At 49.0% G+C, this 24,494-nt stretch overlaps 1 protein-coding gene across 1 annotated transcript; it reads left to right on the top strand.

Annotated features, from left to right (window-relative positions):
• The first annotated feature begins 1,615 nt into the window (after positions 1 to 1,615).
• LOC148213635 (uncharacterized) lies at positions 1,616 to 14,526 on the top strand. The gene is made up of 2 exons (XM_088131366.1): positions 1,616 to 2,699; positions 14,353 to 14,526. Exons 1-2 carry the CDS (start codon positions 1,809 to 1,811, stop codon positions 14,524 to 14,526), a joined length of 1,065 nt encoding a protein of 354 aa, XP_087987492.1. The 5' UTR covers positions 1,616 to 1,808.
• The last annotated feature ends 9,968 nt before the right edge of the window (positions 14,527 to 24,494 follow it).

The following is a 24,494-nucleotide window of genomic DNA, read 5'->3' as shown; positions in this document are numbered from 1 at the left end:
CAAGGTGGATGCCTAAGTTCACTTTTCATGATTCATAAAGGTACAAAACCTGCTCCTAATTTCTTCTGTAGTTCTCCTAGTCTGCAAATGATACTTGCTTGTATAGTATTGTTTTGACAGGGACCACCAATCAGAGGAATTCTTGTATTCAGTTCAAGTTGCAGCTTTTTTGTAAGGGTAAGGAGAAGATACAGACAGACCTTCTCAGGAACTGGTTGGGCATTACAGGGAGTTAACCAGAGAGCTGGAGGTTAGGCAGAATTGGAATCATTCTCAAATTGCATGTGAAAAAGAATTATTGGAAGCTTTGGGAACAGTGCTGAAGTGGTCTGAGCAAGAATGAGATGCATAAGATCATGTCATAGTTAAACTAATAATTTCACTGGACTTTGCAGATTCTCAGTCATTATCATTAGGAGGGCATCAGAATGTATCTGTAGCCACAAGTAGCCACTCCATTCTACCTCTCTCTGGAAACTTACAAAGCTTCAGCTTTAATTCCAAAAATGTGGTTTGGAGTACTTGAGTGTGCTCATATAACATCCGTCTGCAAATTCTTTAAAGCAGCTGGATTTTTTTCTCAGAATCATGTGGGAGTTGCAAATGGAAATTGCACAATCCTAAGAAAGACATAGCTGCTTTAAAAAATTGAAGAGAGATGCTGGATTTGCACTCTAAGTACTCTGAAGCACATTTTCAGATTATTTCTAAAGTTCTATAGAGGGACCTCAGTTATACCTATGTGATCCTGGAGACAGATGTGGCTGCCTTAATGAATCACAAGCAAGTGTTGTGCTCTCACTCCTGCATATTCCAAAGTACCTTTTCCAAGTCAAATCTAAAGCACTAAACGGCCCTTGTCATATGATGGAATGGGTTCTGTGGATCCTGACATGAGCTTCTATGAAAAGAGTTCCTCTAGAGAAATCCTGAACAGCTAGATGCTTAGTGTAAAAGAACGAAAATATTGTCCACAATCACTACCTCAGTGGAATGATTTGCGAAATGGGCAGCTATAAAAAATCAAAGAAAGAAAATTAAAGAAAAGAGGAAAGAAACATACACTGCTGAGATGTATGCTTTTAAATATTACTAGAAGAATCATCCCAGCAAGCAACGTTCCCCTGCGATAAATTCCCCTGCGATAAATTCCCCTTCTTGACTGCTACAGTAGCTGGTGTTGTCAGGTTCGGTCAGCACGAGGTTCAGGGAAGCACGGGGCTGCAGGGAAGCTCGCAACCAGACCACGCGGAATCCACCGGCGGTAGCTAGCGGGGAAAAGAGGAACCGAAAGCGCCGCTAATTAACGAGCCACCTGCGGCCAGCTAAACAGGAAAACCGCAGCGGAAGCTTTTAATTACGAACTGATAACGGCGCGAGCAAGCAAGGAACGGGGCCGCAGGGCAGCGAAACAAGATCGCAACGCAGCACAGAACCTGCGGTCTGCACGTAGCAGGGAGGGGCCAACCCAGCCGGAGGGGGACTGGCAATCAAGGACAATGGACTCTGACCGACCCTGCCATCATGAACGATCAGGGGGACATTGGGGGCCTAATAGCCCACAGCCGCAACGCGATCACGAGGCGGGAAAAAGCGCGGGAAGGGGGAATATAACAAGTGATGCAATTGTACCAAGCCAGTCCTGGCTTTGCTTGTGACTACTACGTTACGCATGAGTAAACCTTCTTTGTGAACCACACGTGTCACGAGAGTTTCTCTGTCGAACGGGGCAAATCTCACATAAAGCCAGGACTCACCGTCAGCGCTACCCGGTACCACCGAGGAGCGTTTTCTTTCTCAATACAGGCATGACCAGCGACGAGGAATCCGTGGGTCAGCTGGAGCGCGAGGGATCCAGGCTCGCGGAAGGGCGGTCGGAGCCGCCCGGGAGCGACGGGGCAGCGGCCAGGGCCGGGCGCACTCCATCCGAGCGGTGGTCGATGGGCGTGAATCAAGGACCAGACGATTCGGGCGTTACGATGACCCGGGGTTCGGGATTCCGGAACCGTGAGTGGAGCGAGAAATTCGCCCGACTAGAGAGAGTCGAGCGACGCCTAGACGCCGTGGAGGCGATGCTCCAGACCCTACTACAGAGAGTGGGGCCACCGGCGGTGAACGAGGAGGCGAGCGACAGAGGGGGCGGTCCGACACCCCCGCCGGCACCACCCACGGCGCCCCGGTCGGAGGACCAACGGGCGGCAGACGCCCTGAGACTTCGAGGTATCACTGGGAAGTTCTCAGGGGACCCCGAACAGCTGCCGCACTTTCTGACGCACGTCAGGGGGTTCATGCAGAGGGGTGGTCACCTATTCGCTAGAGACGAGGACAGGGTATCCTACGTGGCCGAGCTGCTAGATGGCCAAGCCGCCAGCTGGGTGATCGGGCTGTACGATGCCAACGCGGCGGAACTACGGAGTTTCCCGGACTTCATGCAGGCGCTCCGGGACAGATTCGAGGACACATTGAGCGCCAAGCGGGCGGAGGACGACATCCTACAATTCAGGCAGCGGGGCAAATCGGTATCGGAATATGCCCTGGAGTTCCGGAGGTTGGCCGAGAAACTCGCGGACTGGCCGGAGTCCCTGAAGGTGAAGTATTTTAAGAGGGGACTCAACCCAGAGATCCTGGAACGGGCACTGGGGCGGGACGACCCGGCCACAGTGAAGGATTGGATCTGGCTGGCCGGAACGGCGGAATCGGCGTGGCGGCAGATCCAACAGAGCACAAGACGACGGGACCAGACGAGGGACCGGCCGAGGGAGAGGACCCCGAGGAGAGACGGAGCGGTCGACGGCAGTCCACCGGGAGGCGAGAGGCGACCAGAGCCCCGAATCTGTGCTTCCGATGCGGAGGCAGAGGCCACCGAGCAGCGCAGTGCCCGACGGAGCGGGAAGGCGCCCCACCACGGCCCGAAGTCAAAACCCCGCGTGCGAACGGGAAAAGGACCGGTGACCGACCGCGGAAGGGGGCAGTGGCGGCGGTGACCGAGAAAGGACGCGGGGGTGGTCGACCCCGGAGACAGCATCCTCCGGAGAGGACTCGGAGCCGGCGGGAAACGAGGCGCGCTCGCACTGAACGGCGTCCCAGTGCGAGCAGGGGAGTCGAGGCGCGCGGACCCAATAGGAGACGAGGACTGCCCACCATTCCGGGTGAGGATACACGTCCGGGGGGTGAGATCCAGAGGGGAGGCGCAGCTACGGGCGCTACTGGACTCGGGCTGCACCCACTGCTTGATGCACCCAGCGGTGGTCTCGGGGCTCGGGCTACAGCTGAGGCGCCTCCGGGAGCCCATTTCATTCAGCCAGTTAGATGGCACGCTGGCAGGGGGGGGGCCAGCTCAGTATTACACCGAGCCGGTCCAGATGACGATCGGGAGTCACCGGGAAGAACTGAGGTTCGTGGTGGTCCCGGTGGCCGACTACGCGGTGGTACTCGGCTTGGCGTGGCTGCGGCGGCGGAACCCACGAGTCGACTGGACGGCGGAGGCAGTGCGGTTCGGGGTCGACAGACCGGCGAGGGGCGAGAGCAGAGGGGACCGAGCCGTGGAGACGGAGGCAGCCGCAACCACCGGCGGACAAGTGGAGGGTCCGGGACACCGGGAGACGGGGCGAGAGCAGATGGGGCCCGAGACCCGGGCGGCAACAGCAACAGCAGCAGCAGCAGCGCCGGGACCCCGGAGACCCGCCACGATCCCGAGGCGAGGGGAGGCAGCGGCGACTGGCGAGGCAACCACAAAGCGAGGGGCCGGACCCGGGGAACCCCCGACGGGCGGCGGAATCCCGAGGCAGTATCGAGACCTGGCGGCAGCGTTCGGGGAGAAGGAGTCTGACCAGCTCCCACCACACCGGCCCAGTGATTGCGCCATCGAGCTAGAGCCAGGAGCGACCCTGCCTAAGCCAAAAATGTACTCCCTGTCGAGGAGGGAGATGGGAGCCCTGCGCGAGTTCATAGACAAGAACCTAGCACGGGGATTCATCCAACCCGCGAAGTCACCATTAGCGGCCCCGGTGTTATTCCGGGAGAAGAAGGACGGCTCGCTCCGTATGTGCGTAGACTACCGGGGGCTGAACGCAATCAGCATGGAGTACAAATACCCCCTCCCCCTGATGAAGGACTTGATGTCGCATCTGTCGAAGGGGAGGGTGTTCACAAAACTGGACTTGCGCGAAGCCTACTTCAGAGTTAGGATCCGCGCAAAAGATGAGTGGAAGACGGCGTTCAACACCCCGCTCGGAAGCTACCAGTTTTCCGTGATGCCGTTCGGATTAAAAGGGGCCCCGGGGGTATTTATGCAGCTAATTAATGAGGTGCTGCACGACCTACTCTACCGGGGCGTCCTGGTCTACCTGGATGACATCCTCATCTACACCGAGACCCTGGCGGAGCACGTGAGCCTGGTGCGCACGGTGCTCCAGAGACTGCTGAAGGCACAGCTGTACGCAAAGCTCTCGAAATGCGAGTTCCATCGAGAGCAACTAGACTACCTCGGCTACCGAATATCCAGCCGGGGAATTGAGATGGACCCGGCGAAAGTAAGGGATGTCCTGGGCTGGGAAGCGCCGCGAACCCGGAGGCAACTCCAAAGCTTCCTAGGGTTTGCGAACTTCTATCGTCAGTTCATCCCGAACTTCGCCCAAATCGCCCTTCCCTAACCGACCTGCTAAAACCAAGGGCACTGGGAAACCCCCCAAGCCCAGCATGGCACTCGCGTGGACTGCAGAATGCCAGGGGGCGTTTGAGGAACTAAAACAGCGGTTCACCGCAGAGCCGATCCTGCGCCATCCCGACCCAGACCGGCGGTTTATAATACAAGTGGATGCATCAGACGTGGCAACGGGAGCAGTCCTGCTCCAACCCAGCCCGGAGGGGCCATCCACCCGTGCGCCTACGCCTCCCGCAAATTCACCGAGACGGAGAGGAGGTGGATGGTGTGGGAGAAAGAGGCGTACGCGGTCAAGTGGGCGCTGGCCACGTGGAGGCATCTACTGGAGGGGGCAACTGAACCGTTCGAGGTGTGGACGGACCATAAGAACCTCGAGGCCCTGAAGACCCCGCGTAAGCTATCCCCCAAACAGGCACGGTGGTCCCAATACTTCGGAGGTTCAGGTTCACACTGAAACACATCCCCGGGAAGCGCAACTTCTTAGCGGATGGACTGTCTCGCATGCCCCAGCACGCCAGCCTACGGGAGGAGATCGTGGACTCCGTCATCCCCGCCAGCAGGCTGGCTGCAAAGGCGGTGACCCGAAGCCAGACCAAGGGGGAGCGACGGGACGCGGCGTCTGAAGTAAGGCAAGGGTTCGCGGAGGCAGCGGAGCGGGACGGTTGGCTCAAGCAGAACCGAGAGGCGCTAACCGGCCAAGAGGGGTTGTGGTGGCACGAAGGAAAGCTGTACGTGCCCGAGGGTTGCCGACGGGAGGTCATGGAGAGAGCCCATGACAGCCGGAGCGCGGGGCATTACGGCTTCGTAAAGACACTCCATTTAATCCGGCGGCAGTTTTGGTGGCCCACGCTCCGGAAGGACGTGGAGGCGTACTCGGGGGGTTGCCCGGTGTGCGCAACAGCGAAAGGAGCCAAAGGCAAACCTAGAGGCCTACTCCAGCCGGTAGCGGAACCCGACGGCCCTTGGCAAGAGGTCGCCATGGACTTCATAGTGGAGCTCCCGGAGAGTAAGGGGAAGACCGCCATTTGGGTGGTCACGGACTTATTCTCCAAACAAGCGCACTTTGTAGCATGCCGGCGAGTCCCCACGGCCGAGGGGCTGGCGAAACTGTTCGTGCAACATGTCTACCGACTCCACGGCGCACCTCGACGTATCGTCAGCGATCGGGGCGGCAACTTCATCGCGCGGTTCTGGCGGGAGTTCCTGAAGCGGGTGGGGACGAAACAAGCCCTATCCTCCGCGGCGCACCCGCAGACGGACGGAGCCACGGAACGCCTGAACGGCGGGCTCGAACAGTACCTGCGCTGCTACGTGGGGCACCAACAGGACGATTGGGCGGAGCTACTACCATTCGCGGAGGTGGCATACAACAACGCCGTCCACAAGAGCACCGGGTTCTCTCCGTTCAAAGTAGCCACCGGGAGAGAATTCGTCCCCATGCCGGAGCTGCCTCAGCCGGAATCCCAGATCAACTCCCTGGACACCTGGTTCGCCCAAATCGACGAGACCCGGCGAGCGGCGCACGCGGCATTGCAAAGAGCCAAAGCCGACTACAAGAAGCACGCGGACCGCAAGAGGCTCCCCGAGGAAAAGTGGAAAGTGGGGGACCAGGTGTATCTGTCAACCAAAAACCTAAAGACGCACCAGGCATCGAAACTCAGCCCGAGGTTTGTGGGGCCGTTCCCCATTTCGGAGATCATCAATCCGGTGACCGTCAGGCTGACGCTCCCGAAAAGCCTCGGGAAGATCCACCCGGTGTTCCATTGCAGCCTGCTAAAGTTGCACCAGCCGGGGAACGCCTGGCACAAGGCGGAGGGAGTACCACCACCCATCATGGTCGGGGGGGAGCAGCATTTTGAAATCAACCGGATACTGGACGCCCGGAGGCACAAGGGGCAGACCCAGCTCCTAGTGCAATGGAAACATTTCCCCAAGTCCCACAGCGAATGGGTGAGTAAAACCCACATAAGGGCGCCGGACCTAGTGCGGGACTTTTACAGGAAATACCCCGGGAAGCCGAAATAGGACCGAGGGGGGGAGTTGTCGTCAGGGGGGCGGCATGTCAGGTTCGGTCAGCACGAGGTTCAGGGAAGCACGGGGCTGCAGGGAAGCTCGCAACCAGACCACGCGGAATCCACCGGCGGTAGCTAGCGGGGAAAAGAGGAACCGAAAGCGCCGCTAATTAACGAGCCACCTGCGGCCAGCTAAACAGGAAAACCGCAGTGGAAGCTTTTAATTACGAACTGATAACGGCGCGAGCAAGCAAGGAACGGGGCCGCAGGGCAGCGAAACAAGATCGCAACGCAGCACAGAACCTGCGGTCTGCACGTAGCAGGGAGGGGCCAACCCAGCCGGAGGGGGACTGGCAATCAAGGACAATGGACTCTGACCGACCCTGCCATCATGAACGATCAGGGGGGACATTGGGGGGCCTAATAGCCCACAGCCGCAACGCGATCACGAGGCGGGAAAAAGCGCGGGAAGGGGGGAATATAACAAGTGATGCAATTGTACCAAGCCAGTCCTGGCTTTGCTTGTGACTACTACGTTACGCATGAGTAAACCTTCTTTGTGAACCACACGTGTCACGAGAGTTTCTCTGTCGAACGGGGCAAATCTCACAGGTGTGCTCTATCAGTAATAGTCAAAGCATTTTCTGATAATTATGACATGGGAAATCTCCACAATTTTCAGCTGACTGTAGATAAGGGCTTTTCCTTATCACATGAAACTGCTATTTGCTATGTGAAGATCACTAAGATCATTCCCAAAAATGGAATTTGGAGGTATGTGAGTTGTCTAGGTAGGAAGGGTTTTGCTGGGAATTCTTGGTTGTTGTAGAATTTAGTACCCCATATTGCTTGCCTTTTCTCTGAGACAAGTTAACAAGATCCTAGTGAGGTCTTGGTCCAGAGGAAGGAAGGAAGGAAGGAAGGAAGGAAGGAAGGAAGGAAGGAAGGAAGGAAGGAAGGAAGGAAGGAAGGAAGGAAGGAAGGAAGGAAGGAAGGAAGGATTTTATCTAGTACATTACTCCTGAAAGAAAAAAAGTTAGCCAGCATATAAAATTATGCTGAAAATGTGATAAAATTGCAAACTAAATGTATTAGCTGGACATTTTAGAGTTATTGCAGGAGCTGGCAATAAACTATACTGACTTAAGAGAGGGCTGCTCTCCCCCCCCCCCACATACTTTTAGCCCCTATTCTCACTTGGCATTTTGCTTGATCAATATTATATTGATCTATATGCCTTGGTTCCATATTTTAGAGGAAAGTAGCTAATAAATATATTCATCGTATGTTTATATTCAGCGAATCTTTATATACTGTAATCAATACAACACAGCACATGAAGAAGTGATCAGCAAACTTGGAGGAACTTCTATGTTACTAAAGGTCTCAGAGAAAAAAATAAGGAGAAGGAGAAAAACAAACACCGCAATGATGCTCAGTGGACAGAAAATATTGAGTGTCCCTCAAGGAGGGAGATGAGTCATAATAAGAATGCACACACATATTGTAGATAAACACCTTATTGATTAATCTTTTGACCATATCATCAAACAATAAAATACTAAGAAGGAAAGGAAATACAATTAAAACTATAATCAGTATCAATATAGGTCAAATCATTTTATAGCCCCTCCAACTCCAATCTGTACTGGGTGATCTTTCCTTTTCTGCAGCAAGTGTTACTTGAAAAATGGGAACATGAGCTTCCTGCATTTGTAAAACAGAATTTAGAACTTTCTATATAGAGATATCACAGATTAACCTATGTGTTTCTATAAATAAGTTTTGGAATGATGGTCCTCTATTAACAAATGAAAAAAAAAAGATTCTATCTTACATCAAAATAAGAATGAAAGTATGGCTGAGGGACCACACAATGAACACCAGCACTCAGTAGCATTTTCTGTTTAAGCCCCTTTTATTAAGGGGAGCAAACCTTTTTCAAAAATCCAGATCTCCAAAAGTTTGGAGATGCCTGGTTTGTAGTCATTCAAATAAACTGAAGAGTTATTCATCATAGCCAATAATGTCATACAACAGTGTGGTGAATATTATCTATAATTTCTCTCAAGGTGGTTCCCCTTGCCCTTTGTTTTCAGTCTCTAGTTTCTATTCTACAATTATCTGTGCACCCCATCATGTTTTCATTACATTTATGTTGTCTTCTGCAGCCTTCCCACATCACCATTCTGATTTACATTTCTGGCTTGCTGAATAATGGCTGAAGTGTTGTGCTTCTCTTCTGGTGTGGTCGCACCATCTCTTAGAACAATGACATAATGATCTTCGTTGATTTGAACCCCAGTCTTCTATTTACACATCCCAGTGTTTTGTTTGCTTTCTTAACTACTAACAGACATTGAGACGAGGGCATTTAAGTGTCTGTGAACAGTCATTGCCAGATTCTTTCCTCAACTGGTGTTTCTTTGCCTGGGCCTGGATTAAGTACAATCCATAGTTTGATTTTTCTGCTCTCCTCCTGCTTTTATAGTTTTGTATATTAACTAAGCCCCTTATAACCACATTTCTTTTTCTTTTATCCATGAGATGGTAAAATCTGCTCATCATTTTATAGCATATCTAGAAATTAAGTGGTGCATCACCAAAGTGAATGCAGGTCATCAACCACATAATTTAATTTAAGAGGAATGAATATACTTTTCCGTAGCACTTTAGATACTAAATGTTTGAAGAAAATAAGAATAAGCGGCAATCCCATTTGCAGGTTCTGATTATATTTGCCCTAATTCAAGTCTGGTGTGGCTCTTCATAACTAAATATAGTTATTGTAAGCCTCAATCTTCTTGGATTTTGAGGCTTATGATGGATTTTATAGACATGCTCTAAGAAAAGGTCATAAGAAGAACCAAGAGAGTCACTTCTTTTGCAGAATCATAGAAATATTAGTTGGAAGGTTCTTCTAGGTCATCTAGTCCAACTCTTGCTCCACTAAATCATTCCTGGCACATGGCCATCTAGACCCCATTTGAAAACCTCCAGCAATGGGGGAGTTGACCACTGCTCCAGGCAGATTGTTCCACTGTTTAACAACTCTCTCTAGTTAAGGAAATCCCTCCTAACCTCCAGACTGAATCTTCTTTTCTTTAATTTCAAACTGTTGGTCCTTATCCTGCCCTCTGTTTCAACAGAGAACAGGTCCACCCCCTCTTGCACATGACAGCTTTTTAGATGTTGCAGAGAATTATATATCTGCTCAGGGTTTTGTTTTTGTTTTTTGGCAAACTCAAGATGCCAGTTCCTTTAATCATTCTTTATACTGTACAGCAGGGTTTCTCAACCAGGGTTCTGTGGAACCCTAGGGTTCTGCAAGAGGTCACTAGGGTTCCCTGGGAGATCATGATTTATTTAAAAAATTATTTCAAATTCGGTCAATGCAAGTGCACAGTGATGAGCAGAGACTGAACAAAAATCTAGTTACAACTCTTTCTGAGCTATCTGGTAGTGCACTGTAGGACAGTGTTTATTTCATTGAATCCATTCTTAACTTTTGATGCAAGATAGGGGAGACCGTTGATAACAGGTGAACGCTATATTGCAGGAAGGGAGGAACATATTGCAGGAAGGGGAGGGAGAAGTGCATTTTTCAAGAAATTAATGGACTCGTCCAACTTAGTCTGTGACATCAGTTTCCCCCTCCTGCATCTTTTCCCCACAGTTTTCCTATAGTTATATTCCTATTGTTATATATATTCCTATTATTCTAAATAAATTTCGTACATATTTATTCAGTCATGTCTCAGGGTTCAATGTGGCAATTTTTGAAAAAGAGGTGTGAGAGAGAAGAGGAGGATTCTAGAATGGACAATACCAATAAGTTTAATTATGATAATGAAGAATTTAAATCTTCTCAGCATTTTCCTGCACTGGTACCTCAATGGACTAAAAAAAAAAAGTCCATCTTTACAATGAAAGCTAATTAATGGGTTTTACATGGACTGGTGATCCAAGCTGTCCTATTCCATTGTGTCTCATCTGTGGCAAACAACTTAAAATGCAGCAATGGCTCCAGCAAAATTAAAAAGATATTTACCTACAAATCACAGCCATATGACAAGTAAAAGTTCTATTTTATTTTAAATGGCTACTGGAATCACAAAACAAACAGAGTAAAGCTTTTGTTAATAAAATGAAAGTCAGTTAAAAAGCCCAAGAAGCAAATTATTTAGTAGCAGAACTTATTACACAGCAAAGTAAAAGTCACACTATGGGTGAGAAAGTAATCATGCCAGCATATAAAATAATAGTGGGGAAAATGCTAGGACCAGATGCAGTACAAGAAATTGAAAAGGTTCCACTATCAAACAGTACAATAAGTTGAAGTATTGATGAGATGTCACATGATGCAGAAAAGGCTTTGTGTGATAAACTGAAGAGCAGCAGCTTTTCTATCCAGGTTGATGAGTCAACAGATTTCACCAATAAATGTCATGTTATGGCATTTGTAAGATTTGTAAATGATGGTGAAATTCAAGAAAACTTTTTCTGCTGCAAAGAACTACATGAAACACTCAAAGACCAAGTTGTATTTAAAGTTTTGTCTTCATACCTGGAGACAAAAAATCTGTCTTGAAGGAACTGTGTTGGCATCTGTACTGATAGTGCTCCATCAATAGTTGGCTCCATGAGAGGTTTTGTTTCTCTTTTAAAAAAAGAAAATCCTGATGTTGTCACAACACACTGCTTTGTTCACAGAGAGGTGGTGGTGTCAAAAACTCTTGGAGATGAAATGAAAAAAGTTCTGGATGATGATACAAAAATGGTTAACTTTATTAAATAAAGACCAGTTCACTCAAGAATGTTTTTTTAAAAAACTGAAAACCTGGACAAAGAGCACATAAGTCTCCTGTTATACACAGAAATATGGTGGCTTAGCAGAGGAAGAGTTCTCAACAGGGTGTCTGAGCTGAAGGCAGAATTGCAAGAGTATTTCCTAGAAAAGAGTATTCACATTTTGCTGAGTGCTTAGAGAATGGTTGCAGAAATTAGCATACTTAGTGGACATCTTTCTTCACATGAACCAGTCTCTCAAGGCACTAGAGAAAATGTTTTGACTTCAAGTGACAAGATTCTTGGATTTAAAAAAAACCTGAATGTTTGGAAAAATCATGTTCCAAAAGGAAATATTGAAATGTTTCCACTGCTACTTGGGCTTAAGAGTGAGGAAAGATAGCAGAAAACTCAAATCTAATTGAAAACCACCTGGAAGTACTGCAGAACAAAACTGATCAGTACTTTCCCTCCCTTTCAACACATGCATGACTTTGCATTTGGCTCAATGGAAAAAGGTACAACCCAGGAGGAGTGTGAGGAAAAAGGATTTTAATTGGAGCAGAAACGTTGTTTTCTGATGAAAAAGCAAAAACACCACCCCATCCTCCACAAAGGGGTTGGTAGTAGAGGAACAGACCATCCCAGGAGACATTAAAATGTGAAGAAGACAACCTGTTGGATGAGGAATGTTACCAAAGGGGGGCAGGGTTCACTGGGTGATAGTTAATGGCATGGTTTGCTTAATAATACTATCTGCAGTTTTGATATATTTTTTTCTTTACCTTTGTTTTTTCTCCCCCAGGGAGGTGCCAGAGAGGAGCTGGAGAGAGGTATCCTTGGATCTGGTTAACTGGAAAACAGGCCAGAACTGGAGTGGGATGAGGAGAAGAGTCCCAGAGAGCTCCCCAGGTTAGTCCTGAACAATCAGGAAAGCCCCAAGAGGTGGGAAAAGAGGCTTTACATAAGGCCACCACCATAATTTGTTCTTGCCAAACCCATCTGGTTCCTGAGCAGCCTTCTTTTCTAGATGCTTACAGAAGAGCCCTTGACTCCCTCTTCATACGTAGCCCTTTATTAGGGTCAATGCCCAAAGTAGAGCACAGACCCATGACAGAAGGACAGAGTTGAAAAGAAAAGTAAGATAGGAAAGCAGGTAGGTAGACTGCATAGAGGTTTCTTAAAAAAAAAAAAAAAGCTGATGGGGGGAGACTGAAATACAAAGGTGGATCTAAAATACTTGGAAGGATTTAAATGCTTAGGTACTAATTGGATATAATCCTGTTTTCCTATATTAAACCGTGGTATTAAACTACCCTCTCCTCAAGTCCATCTTCCTCCTTGTTATCAGGGCTGGATGTTCTGATTGGCAGAGGACCACCTGCCAATCAGAGCTGAGAACTCCTAACCGATAAATATGGGGTGGAGATTTAATAACTACTATAAAATTAAAATGCTTAAAAATATCTTAGCTATAATAAAATGTGACATAGAAAGGGTTCACATTTTGCCTAGAATATCTCAAATAAGGAATGCTTTAGTCTGTATTGGTTATGCAGTCCCTGAACATGGTAGATGCACAGAATTTGTGACACTCTTGGGGACTGCCCTTGACTTATCCACTAGAAGACAATATAGGAGGTTGTTATTTCCAAAAGTCTAACAGTGAGCTGGCAGGAGAGGGAAGATCAACTCTGTGAATAAAAAGAGCAGTATAGGAGACTGTGGGCAATTGATTTGGTTTCCTTTAATGGATAGGACATATAGAAGCGGGCTACTAAAACAGTATTCTGAGAGCGCTGATGGTAATGCATTAAAGCTAGCTTATGAATGGTCAGCTCTCTTATAAGGATATCAGAGAGATAGGAAGCTGTCCAAAAAGGTGGAGGGACAAAGTAGCAGCTATGGACACTTGGGTTGCAGCAAAGATCAAAGTCAAATGTTCATTGATTCACTTCTGATAGAAGTTTATCAAAGCTCCGTGTACTCAAGTATTATTGCATTAAGCTAGAAAAATAAGTTTATTCCCTCAGAGCAGGAGGATTTATTTATATGAAACTGCTGGGCCAAAAGAATGCCTTTGTAGTTTGGAGATCAGATCCCACCGCTGCCTGCCTACCAATTTGTTTTGTGATCAGCCAAACAATACATCAGCATGGCACTCTTTGCAAATTTGAATGCGCCTATTGTAAGGTTTACCCCGTTCATCTCAGAGAAACTCTCATGACATGTGTGTTCAGCAAACAAGTTTACTCAAGCGTAACATAAGTAAGTACAGACAAAGCCAGGATTGGCTTGGCATAGCTTACATGGTATTTTATAGCTTCCCCGTTCCCGCGCTTTACCCGTTGCTTAGTTACAGATTACCCGCAGTAATCCCCCCTTGCCCAAATGGCAGATTCAGTCCGGTGCTTTTGTCTTTCTGATTGTTGTCTATGGGTTGCGCTGTTGTTGCCTTTGTTTGGGGTTGCCTGTTTGCACTCAAAGCCGGGAGTTCTTCCAAGCCTCTGCGCTTTCCTTTGTTTGCAGCGCCCGAGGGAAGCCGTGCTGATACCAAATATCTGCTTGCGGTTTTGAGTTAAGCACCGCCACCTGTCGGTAATCAGCTCACGGTTTCACTTCCCCTTTTCCTCTGCTCACACCTGGGCAGTGAAATTGACTTAGGCGAAGCTGAGCGGTGCCTTCGTCGTGCCAGGCCGTGCCAGCTGAATCTGACATACCGCCCCCTGCCCCCCTTTACCTTGGTTTCCTGGGTTGCTGCTTGTAAAAGTCCTTGACCAGTTCAGGCACCCTAACATGGGACTTGTTTACCCACTCACTGTATGCTCTCGGGAAATGTTTCCATTGTACTAGCAGTTGGATCTGGTCCTTGTGTTTCTTGGCATCCAGGATTTGCTTTACTTCAAAGTGTCTCTCCCCGTCGACCATAATTGGTGCCGGGGCCAGCTCATCTCTATGCCAGTCGTTGGACGGTCGGTGCGGTTTAAGCAGGCTGCAATGGAAGACCGGATGGACATTCCCGAGTGCTTTTGGGAGCTTCAGCTTGACAGTCACTGGGTTTAATACCTCGACTATAGGGAAAGGACCCACAAACTTCGGGCTGAGTTTTTTGACGCTTGATGTGTCTTCAGGTTCTTTGTGGACAGGTATACCTGGTCCCCTACTTTCCACTGTCACTTGGGGAGTCGCAGTCAGCATATTTTTTGTAGTCTGCTCTGGCTTCCTGCAGTGCCGTCCAGACCGCCCGCCTTGTGGCATCTATCTGGGTGAACCAAGTGTCCAATGAGCCGATCTGGGACGCAGTTTGGGGTAGCTCAGGCATGGCAACGAAGTCTTGCCCAGTTGCCACCTTGAACGGGGTGAAGCCAGTGCTTTTGTGGACCGCATTGTTATATGCTACCTCCGCAAATGGCAGTAGCTCTGCACAGTCATCTTGCTGGTAATCCACATAGCACCGTAGGTACTGCTCCAATCCCCCATTCAGATGCTCTGTGGCCCTGTCCGTCTGCGGATGCGCCACCAAGGAGAGGGCTTGCTGAGTCCCCACTCACTTCAGGAACTCCCATCAAAACTGCGCAATGAAGTTCCCCCCTCCGGTCGCTCACAACTCACTAGGGGGCACCGTGCAATCGATACACATGCTGCACGAACATCCGCGCCAGCTTCTCCGCTGTGGGGACTTGCCAACAAGCCACGAAGTACGCTTGTTTTGAAAACAAGTCCGTCACTACCCAAATAGCCATCTTCCCCTTGCTCTCAGGTAGCTCCACAATAAAGTCCATGGTGACTTCTTGCCAAGGGCCGTCTGGCGTCGCTACAGGCTGGAGGAGACCCCGGGCCTTCCCTTTGCTCCCTTTGGCCATTGCACAAATTGGGCAGCTCACTGGGTACGCTCCCACGTCCTTTCGAAGGCTCGGCCACCAGAATTGCCTCCGTATTAGGTGCAGGGTTTTCACAAACCTGTAGTGGCCCGCATTCTTATTATCATGGGCTCTTTCCATCACCTCCCTTCGGCAACCTCTAGGTACATACAACTTGCCCTCTTTCCACCACAGCCCCCCATGTCCCGTCAAAGAGTCTTCATTCTCCACCACCCAAGAGTCTTGCTCACCGGCTTCTCAGAAAGTTCGGTGGAGTCCTGGTTCAGCGTTGCTTGCCCACTTCCTCCTTTGGCTGTGTGTTGCAGCTTTTGTGGCCAGCCGGATGGCGGGGACGATCGAGTCCACAACCTCCTCCCGCTGCCTTGCATGTTGGGGCATGCAGGACAGTCCGTCCCCTAAGAAGTTCTTTTTCCCCTGGATCTGTTTGAGGTCGAAATTAAACCGTCCGAAATATTGGGACCAGTGCGCTTGCTTGGGCGAAAGCTTCCGCGGGGTCCTAAGTGCCTCGAGGTTCTTGTGGTCTGTACACACCTTGAACGGCTGGCTCGCTCCCTCCAGTAGGTGTCTCCAGGTGGATAGGGCCCACTTTATAGCAAACGCCTCCTTCTCCCACATCATCCACCACCTTTCCGTCTCAGTGAACTTTCGTGAGGCATAGGCACATGGGTGGAGGGCTTCCTCGGGTCCAGGCTGTAGAAGGACTGCTCCCGTCACCACGTCATAGGCGTCCACGTGGATTACGAACTGCCGGTCGGGATCAGGGTGGTGCAGGATGGGTTCTGTGGTGAACATTCGTTTTAGGTCCCTGAACACCTCTTGACACTCCGGAGTCCATGCGAGGGGCATGCTAGACTTGGGGGTTTTGCCGTTGCCCCGAGTCTTAAGTAAGTCTGTTAGTGGCAGGGCAACTTGAGCAAAGTTCGGAATAAACTGCTGGTAGAAATTAGCGAATCCCAAGAAGCTTTGGAGCTGCCTCCAAGTCTGCGACGCTTCCCACCCCAGTACATCCTTCACTTTCGCCAGGTCCATCTCCACACCCCTGCTGGATATTCTATACCCAAGGTAGTCCAGTTGCTCTTGATGGAACTCGCACTTCAAGAGCTTGGCATACAGCTGCGCTTTTAACAGTCTTTGGAGCACGGTGCGCACTACTCTCACATGCTCGGTCAGGGTCTCGGAGTATATTAGGATGTCGTCCAGGTAGACAAGGACACCTCGGTATAGTAGATCATGCAGCACCTTGTTTATTAATTGGATGAACACCCCCGGGGCCCCTTTTAACCCGAACGGCATCACGCAGAACTGGAAACTTCTGAGCGGGCAATTGAAAGCGTTTTTCCATTCATGCCCCGCGCGTATCCGGACCCTGAAGTACGCCTCTCGCAAGTCCAGTTTTGTGAACACCTTCCCCTTGGACAGGTGGGACAGTAGGTCCTTCATCAGGGGAAGGGGGTAGTGGTATTTGGTACTTATGGCGTTCAGCCCCTGGTAGTCCACACATGGCCTTAGCGAGCCGTCCTTCTTTTCCTGGAACAACACCGAGGCCGCCAAGGGGGACTTCGTGGGTTGGATGAATCCCCACTTCAAGTTCTTGTCCACAAACTCCTGTAGGGCGCCCATCTCCTTCCCCGACAGGGAGTACATCTTAGGCTTGGGCAACTTGGCCCCAGGCTCTAGCTCTATGGTGCAGTCACTGGGTCTGTGGGGCGGGAGTTGGTCTGACTCCACCTTGCCAAATGCCGCCATCAGGTCACAGTAAGGATGGGGGATGTACCCGATGTCCACCAGCTCCTCCGCTCCCCCCTGCATGGGGCCAGCCGCCGCTGCTGCCACCTGGGCCACCACCACCTCCGGGATCCCCGACATCGCCACCACCACCGTTCTGGTTCCCACCACAGTCCATGCGCTTCCCCACGTGGCTAGCTCCTTCTCCGCCGATTGCTGCTCTAGAGTTGCTCCCTTCTTTGTCGTTGCCCATTGTCGCCTCCAGTTCTCTCCCGTCTGCTCTTCCTCGTCTCGGAATCACACCACCTCTGACGCCCATTCGACGAGGGGGTTCCACCGCCTCAACCATGCCAGTCTGAGTACCAGCGCGTAGTCAGCAATCGGGACCACCACGAACCGTAGCTCCTCATGATGGATCCCGATCGTCATCTTGACCGGCTCAGTGTAGTACTAAGCCGCCCGCCCCCGCAAGTAAGCCGTCCAGTTGGCTAAATGCTATGGGCTCTCGGAGCCGCCGCACCCAAAGGCCCAGTCCCGATACCAGTGCCGGATATATCAAGCAATGGGTGCACCCAGAGTCGAGTAACGCCTTCAGGTTTGCCTCAGCCCCCAACCCTGCTCCCCGGATGTGGACCCTCACCCACATGGGTGGGCAGACCTCGCTCACCATTGGGTCTTTGCGTCTCAGCCCCTCTGCCCGCACTGGGACGTCATTCAGTGCAGGCGCCACTCATTTCCCACTGGCACCGCCTCTTTCCCTGATGACGCCATCTTGGGGATGGACCAGCCGGTCCCACTGCACTCTGCTGCAGCTGCCCCTACTCCTTTCCATGGTCAGTCAGGGGCATGCCATCCCGGAGGTTTCGGGGCCCTGGCATCTATGCAGGGTGGGGCCCCATCCTGCTCCATTGGATATTGCACCACCCAATGGCCTAGTCCTCTGCACCAGAAACAGAGGCCTGATTTCTTCTGAGCCTCCCACCCTCCTGCAGTTTGCCATTGGCTGCTCTGCTTCTCCTCCGCAGTCCCCTCGCCCGGCTCGGCTTTGCTCGGCTTCTGATGCCTCGTCTTTCGCTTAACCTGCTGCCACACAGCCTCTGCCGTCCCAGCCAACCAGATCCACTCCTTTAGAGTGGTCAAATCGTCCCAACCGAGCACCCTCTCTAGGATCTCTGAGTTGAGCCCGTTCTTGAAATAGTCTATCCTCAGGGATTCCGGCCAATCGGTGAGTTTTTCTGCTAGGCACTGGAACTCTAGGGCGTACTCAGCCACCAACTTTTCCCTTTGTCTCAGGCATTGGATGTTGTCTCTGGCCCGCCTGGCACTCAGCGACTCCTCAAATGTATCCCAGAGTGCCTGCATGAACTCCAGGAAACTCTCTAGCTCTGCTGCGTTGGCATCGTATAAACAGATGACCCAACTGGCTGCTTGACCCTCCAACAAATTGGCTACATAGGTGACTCGCTCCCCGTCGTTGGAGAAAAGGTGGCCACTCCGCTTCATAAAATTCCTCACCTGTGTAAGGAAGCAGGGTGGTCATTCAGGGTCTCCTGATAACTTTCCGTTCAGGCCTCAGAGTCGCAGTGCGTCCGCTGCCTGTCGGTCTCCTGATACCCCGCCTCCGAGGTGCATCCTCGGAGCCGGATGGGGCACAGGACCAGCTCTGGCCTCGCCTGACTCCTCCTCCACCTGTGGTTCTGCTGCAGGGGCCTCGTTCCCACAAAGTATGGCCTGCAGCATCACCTGGATGGCTCCCAACTGCTGCTCGAAGTTGGCCTCCAAGCGGGTTAGGCGTTCCTCCAATTCCCGGGTTTTGGATCCCGAGCCACGGCTCGTCGTGACTCCCCATCCTGCTGACCCGTCAGGCCCCATGCTGATGCCAAATGACCATGTGGCATCCTCCGGCACCCTCTCAGCTGCGTCTCCGTGCCCCTCACTCTGGGCCAGTCCTGCCATCATGCCTTTGGGCTTGGGCTCCTTGTTGGACCACTGGCTCGTGCCTTCTCCATTGCTGGCCATCTCGGTCAAAGTCGACAGGCTTGGAATACTCGGCTGTCCTGCGGATAAAATTGCGAGCGCTCCTCAGTGATACCGGGGAGTGCTCAGGAGGAATCCTGGCTTTATGTAAGGTTTACCCCGTTCTTCTCAGAGAAACTCTCGTGACATGTGTGTTCAGCAAAGAAGTTTACTCAAGCATAACATAAGTAAGTACAGACAAAGCCAGGATTGGTTTGGCATAGCTTACATGGTATTTTATAGCTTCCCCGTTCCCGCGCTTTACCCGTTGCTTAGTTACAGATTACCTGCAGTAATCCCCCCTCACCCAAATGGCAGATTCAGTCTGGTGCTTTTGTCTTTCTGATTGCAGTCTATGGGTTGTGCTGTTGTTGCCTTGTTGGGTTTGCCTGTTTGCGCGCAACACCGGGAGTTCGATGTTCGTTGATTGCTTCACTTCCGAGCCTCTGCGCTTTCCTTTGTTTGCAGCGCCCGAGGGAAGCTGCGCTGATACAAAGTATCTGCTTGCGGTTTTGAGTTAAGCACCGCCACCTGTCGGTAATCAGCTCGCGGTTTCACTTCCCCTTTTCCTCTGCTCATACCTGGAGGGTGAAATTGACTTAGGCGAAGCTGAGCAGTGCCTTTGTCATCCCGTGCCATGCAGTGCCGGCTGAATCTGACACCTATTGACTCAAAAAGGTTGAAGAGCCAGTTCACACCCATTCACAATTATAGTTTTCCAGTGAAATGTGAAATGGCATCTGCTCCAATACACTTAGCACCAAAGTAGAATTCCACTGTGGCCCAAATGGGAGCTTCAGTATACACATTGGAGCAGATCTCTACCAGATCAGGCTCCTCAAATTAAGGACAGCCTCTCTCCTGGGGACTTTAGCCTGTTCCTGGCGAAAAACAAAAACAGAAAACAAATGTTCTTAAACACTATAAATAAGAGAAAAAAGTAAATAGTTACACATTTAATTCAAACAAATTGTTTGAATTGGCTCCAGGCCTGCCCATCCCATCGTGCCAGCTTTTGTGGGAAGCGGGGCTAGGTCCAAAGGTTTCTGACTCCAGAAACCACAGCAAAGCTGGAACTTTCCTTTCAGTACGAGGCCTCTGCGACCCTGGTTTTATTCTTGCTTTACCACACTTTCTAGTTCCTGGGCACAAGTAAAGTATTGTTCAATTTTCAGGGCAATTTATTTATGTATTTATTCAAATTTATTAGCCACCCAACTCCAATGGAGTCTAACAATCCTAGGGAAGAGATGCAAGCAGTTTTAGTCATTGAGAGTCGGGCAACATACAAGTTTAACCAGTTGTTATTGTTATTTTAGCAGTAAACCTGATTTTAATCCTTCTAGCCAGTTTCAAAATTCTTGTAAAAACACACCCATCCTACACCAAATCCTGGCTTCACCCACCTTCCAACTCAGATGAGAGCCCTTATGTTTATTCTTTCTTTCAGTTTGACACAAACCCAAGCTTTGTGTTTTGACACAAACACTTTGTTATCATGGTTACAGTTATAAAGAAAAGTACCTATTTTTTAAAATGCCACCCTAGTATCTTCTAGCTGTACAATTTTGCAGAGGAGCATTTTAAAGGAACCGAAGGAATGATACCTTCACAACAGGTTGTCTCCTCCGGCAACAGCCACTAAAGAGGGCCCACTTTCAGAAATATCATTGGCAGTTTTTCAAGACTGGCAGAAGTGAGGTGGCTGAAGGCAGTCTTCGATCTGCTTTATGAGGGATTGCAGGGGAGGTAGAAACGGAGCAAAAACCTTTCCTTGTGGAAGTGCCCAAATTCAAGCCAAATACCATTTTTGAAAAAGTGGCTTTAAAAAAAGCCTACGTACAAATTGATCAGTTTCTTAGCACATTATTTTCAATCGTAACCTCATTAATTTAATCTATCCTTGATCTGCAGCACCTTTCAAAGATGCATTAAGAATGAGGGAATGATTTAAGAGGCCCTGGAGATGGTACAAATATTAGTTGCTACTAGCTAAACTTAATGGGGCAAGATTTAGCACACCTTCATGACAGCTGAAATCTAACATGTGCACCAGAGGATAACCAAACGTTTAAACAGTCATTCCCTATTAACTCCACATGCAAGGAATAGCTCGTGTCTCCATTTAACTGAAAACTTTGCCTGCCGTAGCAAGGTAGCTGTGAAGCGTGGAGGGAGTCATTAACCATTAAAGGCAGCCAGGCATAGAAGATGGGCTACTTCAAATATAGATGATCTCAATGCTTTGCCACTGCTATAAAACCAAAGACTGTTGTATGAGAAAAATACCACCTATAATATGTACACAGGAAGCAGCATGTTTTGTTATGTTTAAATCGGCTTTATGTTTTGGTAACACAGTCTATATTTTGACTCCAGAGTGTGATGTGATCACTATATATTTCACACATGAATTTCATTTCTCCTGTTGAGATACATTATTTTAAGGGTGACAATAACTTGAGTTCAAATGAGCTGAAACCATTGTGGTGATAAATCGGATTTTCTTTGAGGAGAAAATTTATATCTTGGGAATATACTTTGAAAGACCACACAGCTCTGCTTAAACAAGCTTGTGAGCTTTACAACACATTACAAATACTTACTGTTGAGACAGAAGGCAGCAGTGTGAGTGTTTGATTTCAGAGCTTGTAGTAGGATTGTGAAGGATTTCTACAGGAACTTTTCTGAGGACTTGCTATTGAACAATTAATGCTTTTACCATTTCCCCCAGAAACTGACTTGTAAGTAGATGAAGTTGAATTTTCACATGCTGAAGCTTATTCACTTGGGGAATGTTTCACAGTGATGACCATTTTGTTAGATTTAATATGATAACATTACCAAGCAAGGCTAGGCAATCTCATCAGCAACAAAATAAGACATGTTTGCAACAGTCCTACTGCTTTACATTGGAGATTAGCCACAATTGTGGAAAACAGGGTCATATTGCACATGTTCGGTAAGTACACATGATAAAGCTATATCAGAGACTGGAGGAGCCAATTATGAATACTGTGAATGGCGCCAATGCTGGAAATGGTGGCATTAACCTGGAGATTGATGGGCACCCAGTAGATATGTTGCTAAACATGGATGCACCCACATCACTGGTTTCAGTGACTATCTACGAGGATTGTTTAAAGAAATGTCCATTTCAAATGTCTTCCTGATACCTCACTTCATACACAGGAGAGAAAATTCTATACAAGGGGAATCCAGGCAACAGTCAGTATGAAGATGAACATTTTTCTCTACAATTTATGGTTGTACAGGGTGACAAGCCCACCATTTGAGGAACAAATTGGCTTGACTGACTCAAGATAAACTGGTCTAATATATTTACAGAAAAGTAAGCTCCTGTTTTTCACAAAACTTGGAATACCTTCTTTATAAACATCAGTCTCTCTAAAGGAAGGCTATGCCACCAAAGAAGGTTCAGAGCTACTATTAAAGTACTCCTGATGTACTTTATAAACCACATCCTTTGCCTCATTCCCTCAGGGACTATGTAGAAGGGGAAGTAACATGGTACATCAAACGTAGCAACTGGGATAAATTTATTAGACTGGTTAGAGATTGCAAAGTGACCATTAATTGTTGTGTAGAACCTAAACAATACACAAAAGGATCGATTTGTTCTACTGGCTGGAAGCAAATACTTTAGAAAAATTGAATTACCATATGTCTATCAGTTCTTGGAGTTATAATCATAGAATTGTGGAGTCAGGAGTCTTCAATGTTCTGAAAAGTTAGTTTTAATATTCTTCTTAAATACGGCCACCAATATGTGGACCCAGAATAGGGACAGTATTCCATAATGAGATAATCCTATGGACATTTATTTTGGGGGTGCAACTTAGCAGGAACTTCTATGAACTTGTTGGACCAGTGACTTTGATTGGGGTTATTGACAGGATTGGGGCAGTTGGAGGAAAGAGCTGCCCACTGATGGGGGTGGGGAGTGGGGACAGGAGCAAAGGCCACTGGTGTCTTGTGGCCAATAGAGTCTGAGTTCCCAGAGTGGAAAACTGAGGCAGAGTTATTAAGATCCCTCCACTGGAGTTTCAATCTGATTCTCTGCCACTGATTCAGGGTGACTGCCTCAGTGTAAGACAAGGCAGAAGATTGGGAAGCTCCACTTGAGGTGAGAGGCAGAGGAGAAGTGAAACCTGAGCTGCCCAGACATTTGTAGGAGGGCATATGGAGGGCTTGAGGACAAGGGCTGCTGTGACATGGGAATGGGGTTATATAAGTTGGTGTGGGTGGAATTGCTTGTAAGAGGAGGTGGAGGCAAGCTTGGTAGCAGGCCTGGATGATTGCATAGGTTGGGGCGTGGATGTTCCCTCCTACCTATCTGGGGAGGGCAGAGCTTATCATCCTCACCAGGAGAAAAACAAGAGTACTGTAGTTACATCCCTGTAGTGGTGGGCTGAAGAGATATGGTGGGATGTGATCTCAACTTCCAATCCACTTGTCCCATCCTGAGGGCCAGGTGTCCCGATTGCTGGTGCCCTTGGTTTCAGGTTGCTGATGTTTAATGTCAGATCTGTATGTAATAAAACTGCTTTCACCCATCACGTAATTATGAATGAAGCCGCAGATCTGGTATGTATTACTGAGACCTAGCTGGGCAAGGGTGATGGTGTCTGAAATCTACCCAGCCAGATTTTGAGTCTTTCAGCAAATTCAACACCAAATTGATGGGGGAGGGGCTTTGATTATAAGAGACACCTTACCTGTGGATTATGCCACAGATACCAGGGTGTGAAAGATCTTAATGTCCCTGATGTCCATGCTGGTGTGGTCACTGACCTTGAGCCAGACATCCTAGAGAGTGAAGTCAAGTGGGCCTTAGGAAGCATTGCTAACAACAAAGCTAGTGGAGATGACAGTATTCCAGCTGAGTTATTTAAAATACTAAAAGATGATGCTGTTAAAGTGCTGCACTCAATATGCCAGCAAGTTTGGAAAACGCAACAGTGGCCACAGGATTGGAAAAGGTCAGTTTACATTCCAATTCCAAAGAAGGGCACTGACAAAGAATGCTCAAACTATCACACAATTACACTCATTTCACATTCTAGCAAGGTTATGCTCAAAATCCTACAAGCTAGACTTCAGCAGTACGTGAACCGAGAACTACCGGATATACAAGCTGGGTTTCGAAGAGGCAGAGGAACTAGAGATCAAATTGCCAACATTCGCTGGATCATGGAGAAAGCACAAGAGTTCCAGAAAAACATCTACTTCTGCTTCATTGACTATGCAAAAGCCTTTGATTGTGTGGATCACAACAAACTGTGGCAAATTCTTAAAGAGATGGGGGTACCAGACCATCTTACCTGTCTCCTGAGAAATCTGTATGCGGGCCAAGAAGCAACAGTTAGAACCGGTCACGGAACAACC

The sequence above is a fragment of the Python bivittatus genome, unplaced genomic scaffold (genome assembly GCF_059951505.1).
Source record: "Python bivittatus isolate LINGU-HERP-01145 unplaced genomic scaffold, Pbiv_v1 ctg000960_np1212, whole genome shotgun sequence".
Lineage (NCBI taxonomy): Eukaryota > Metazoa > Chordata > Lepidosauria > Squamata > Pythonidae > Python > Python bivittatus.
The sequence above is the reverse complement of the archived record's forward strand: the minus strand, read 5'-3'. Positions and strand labels throughout refer to the sequence as shown.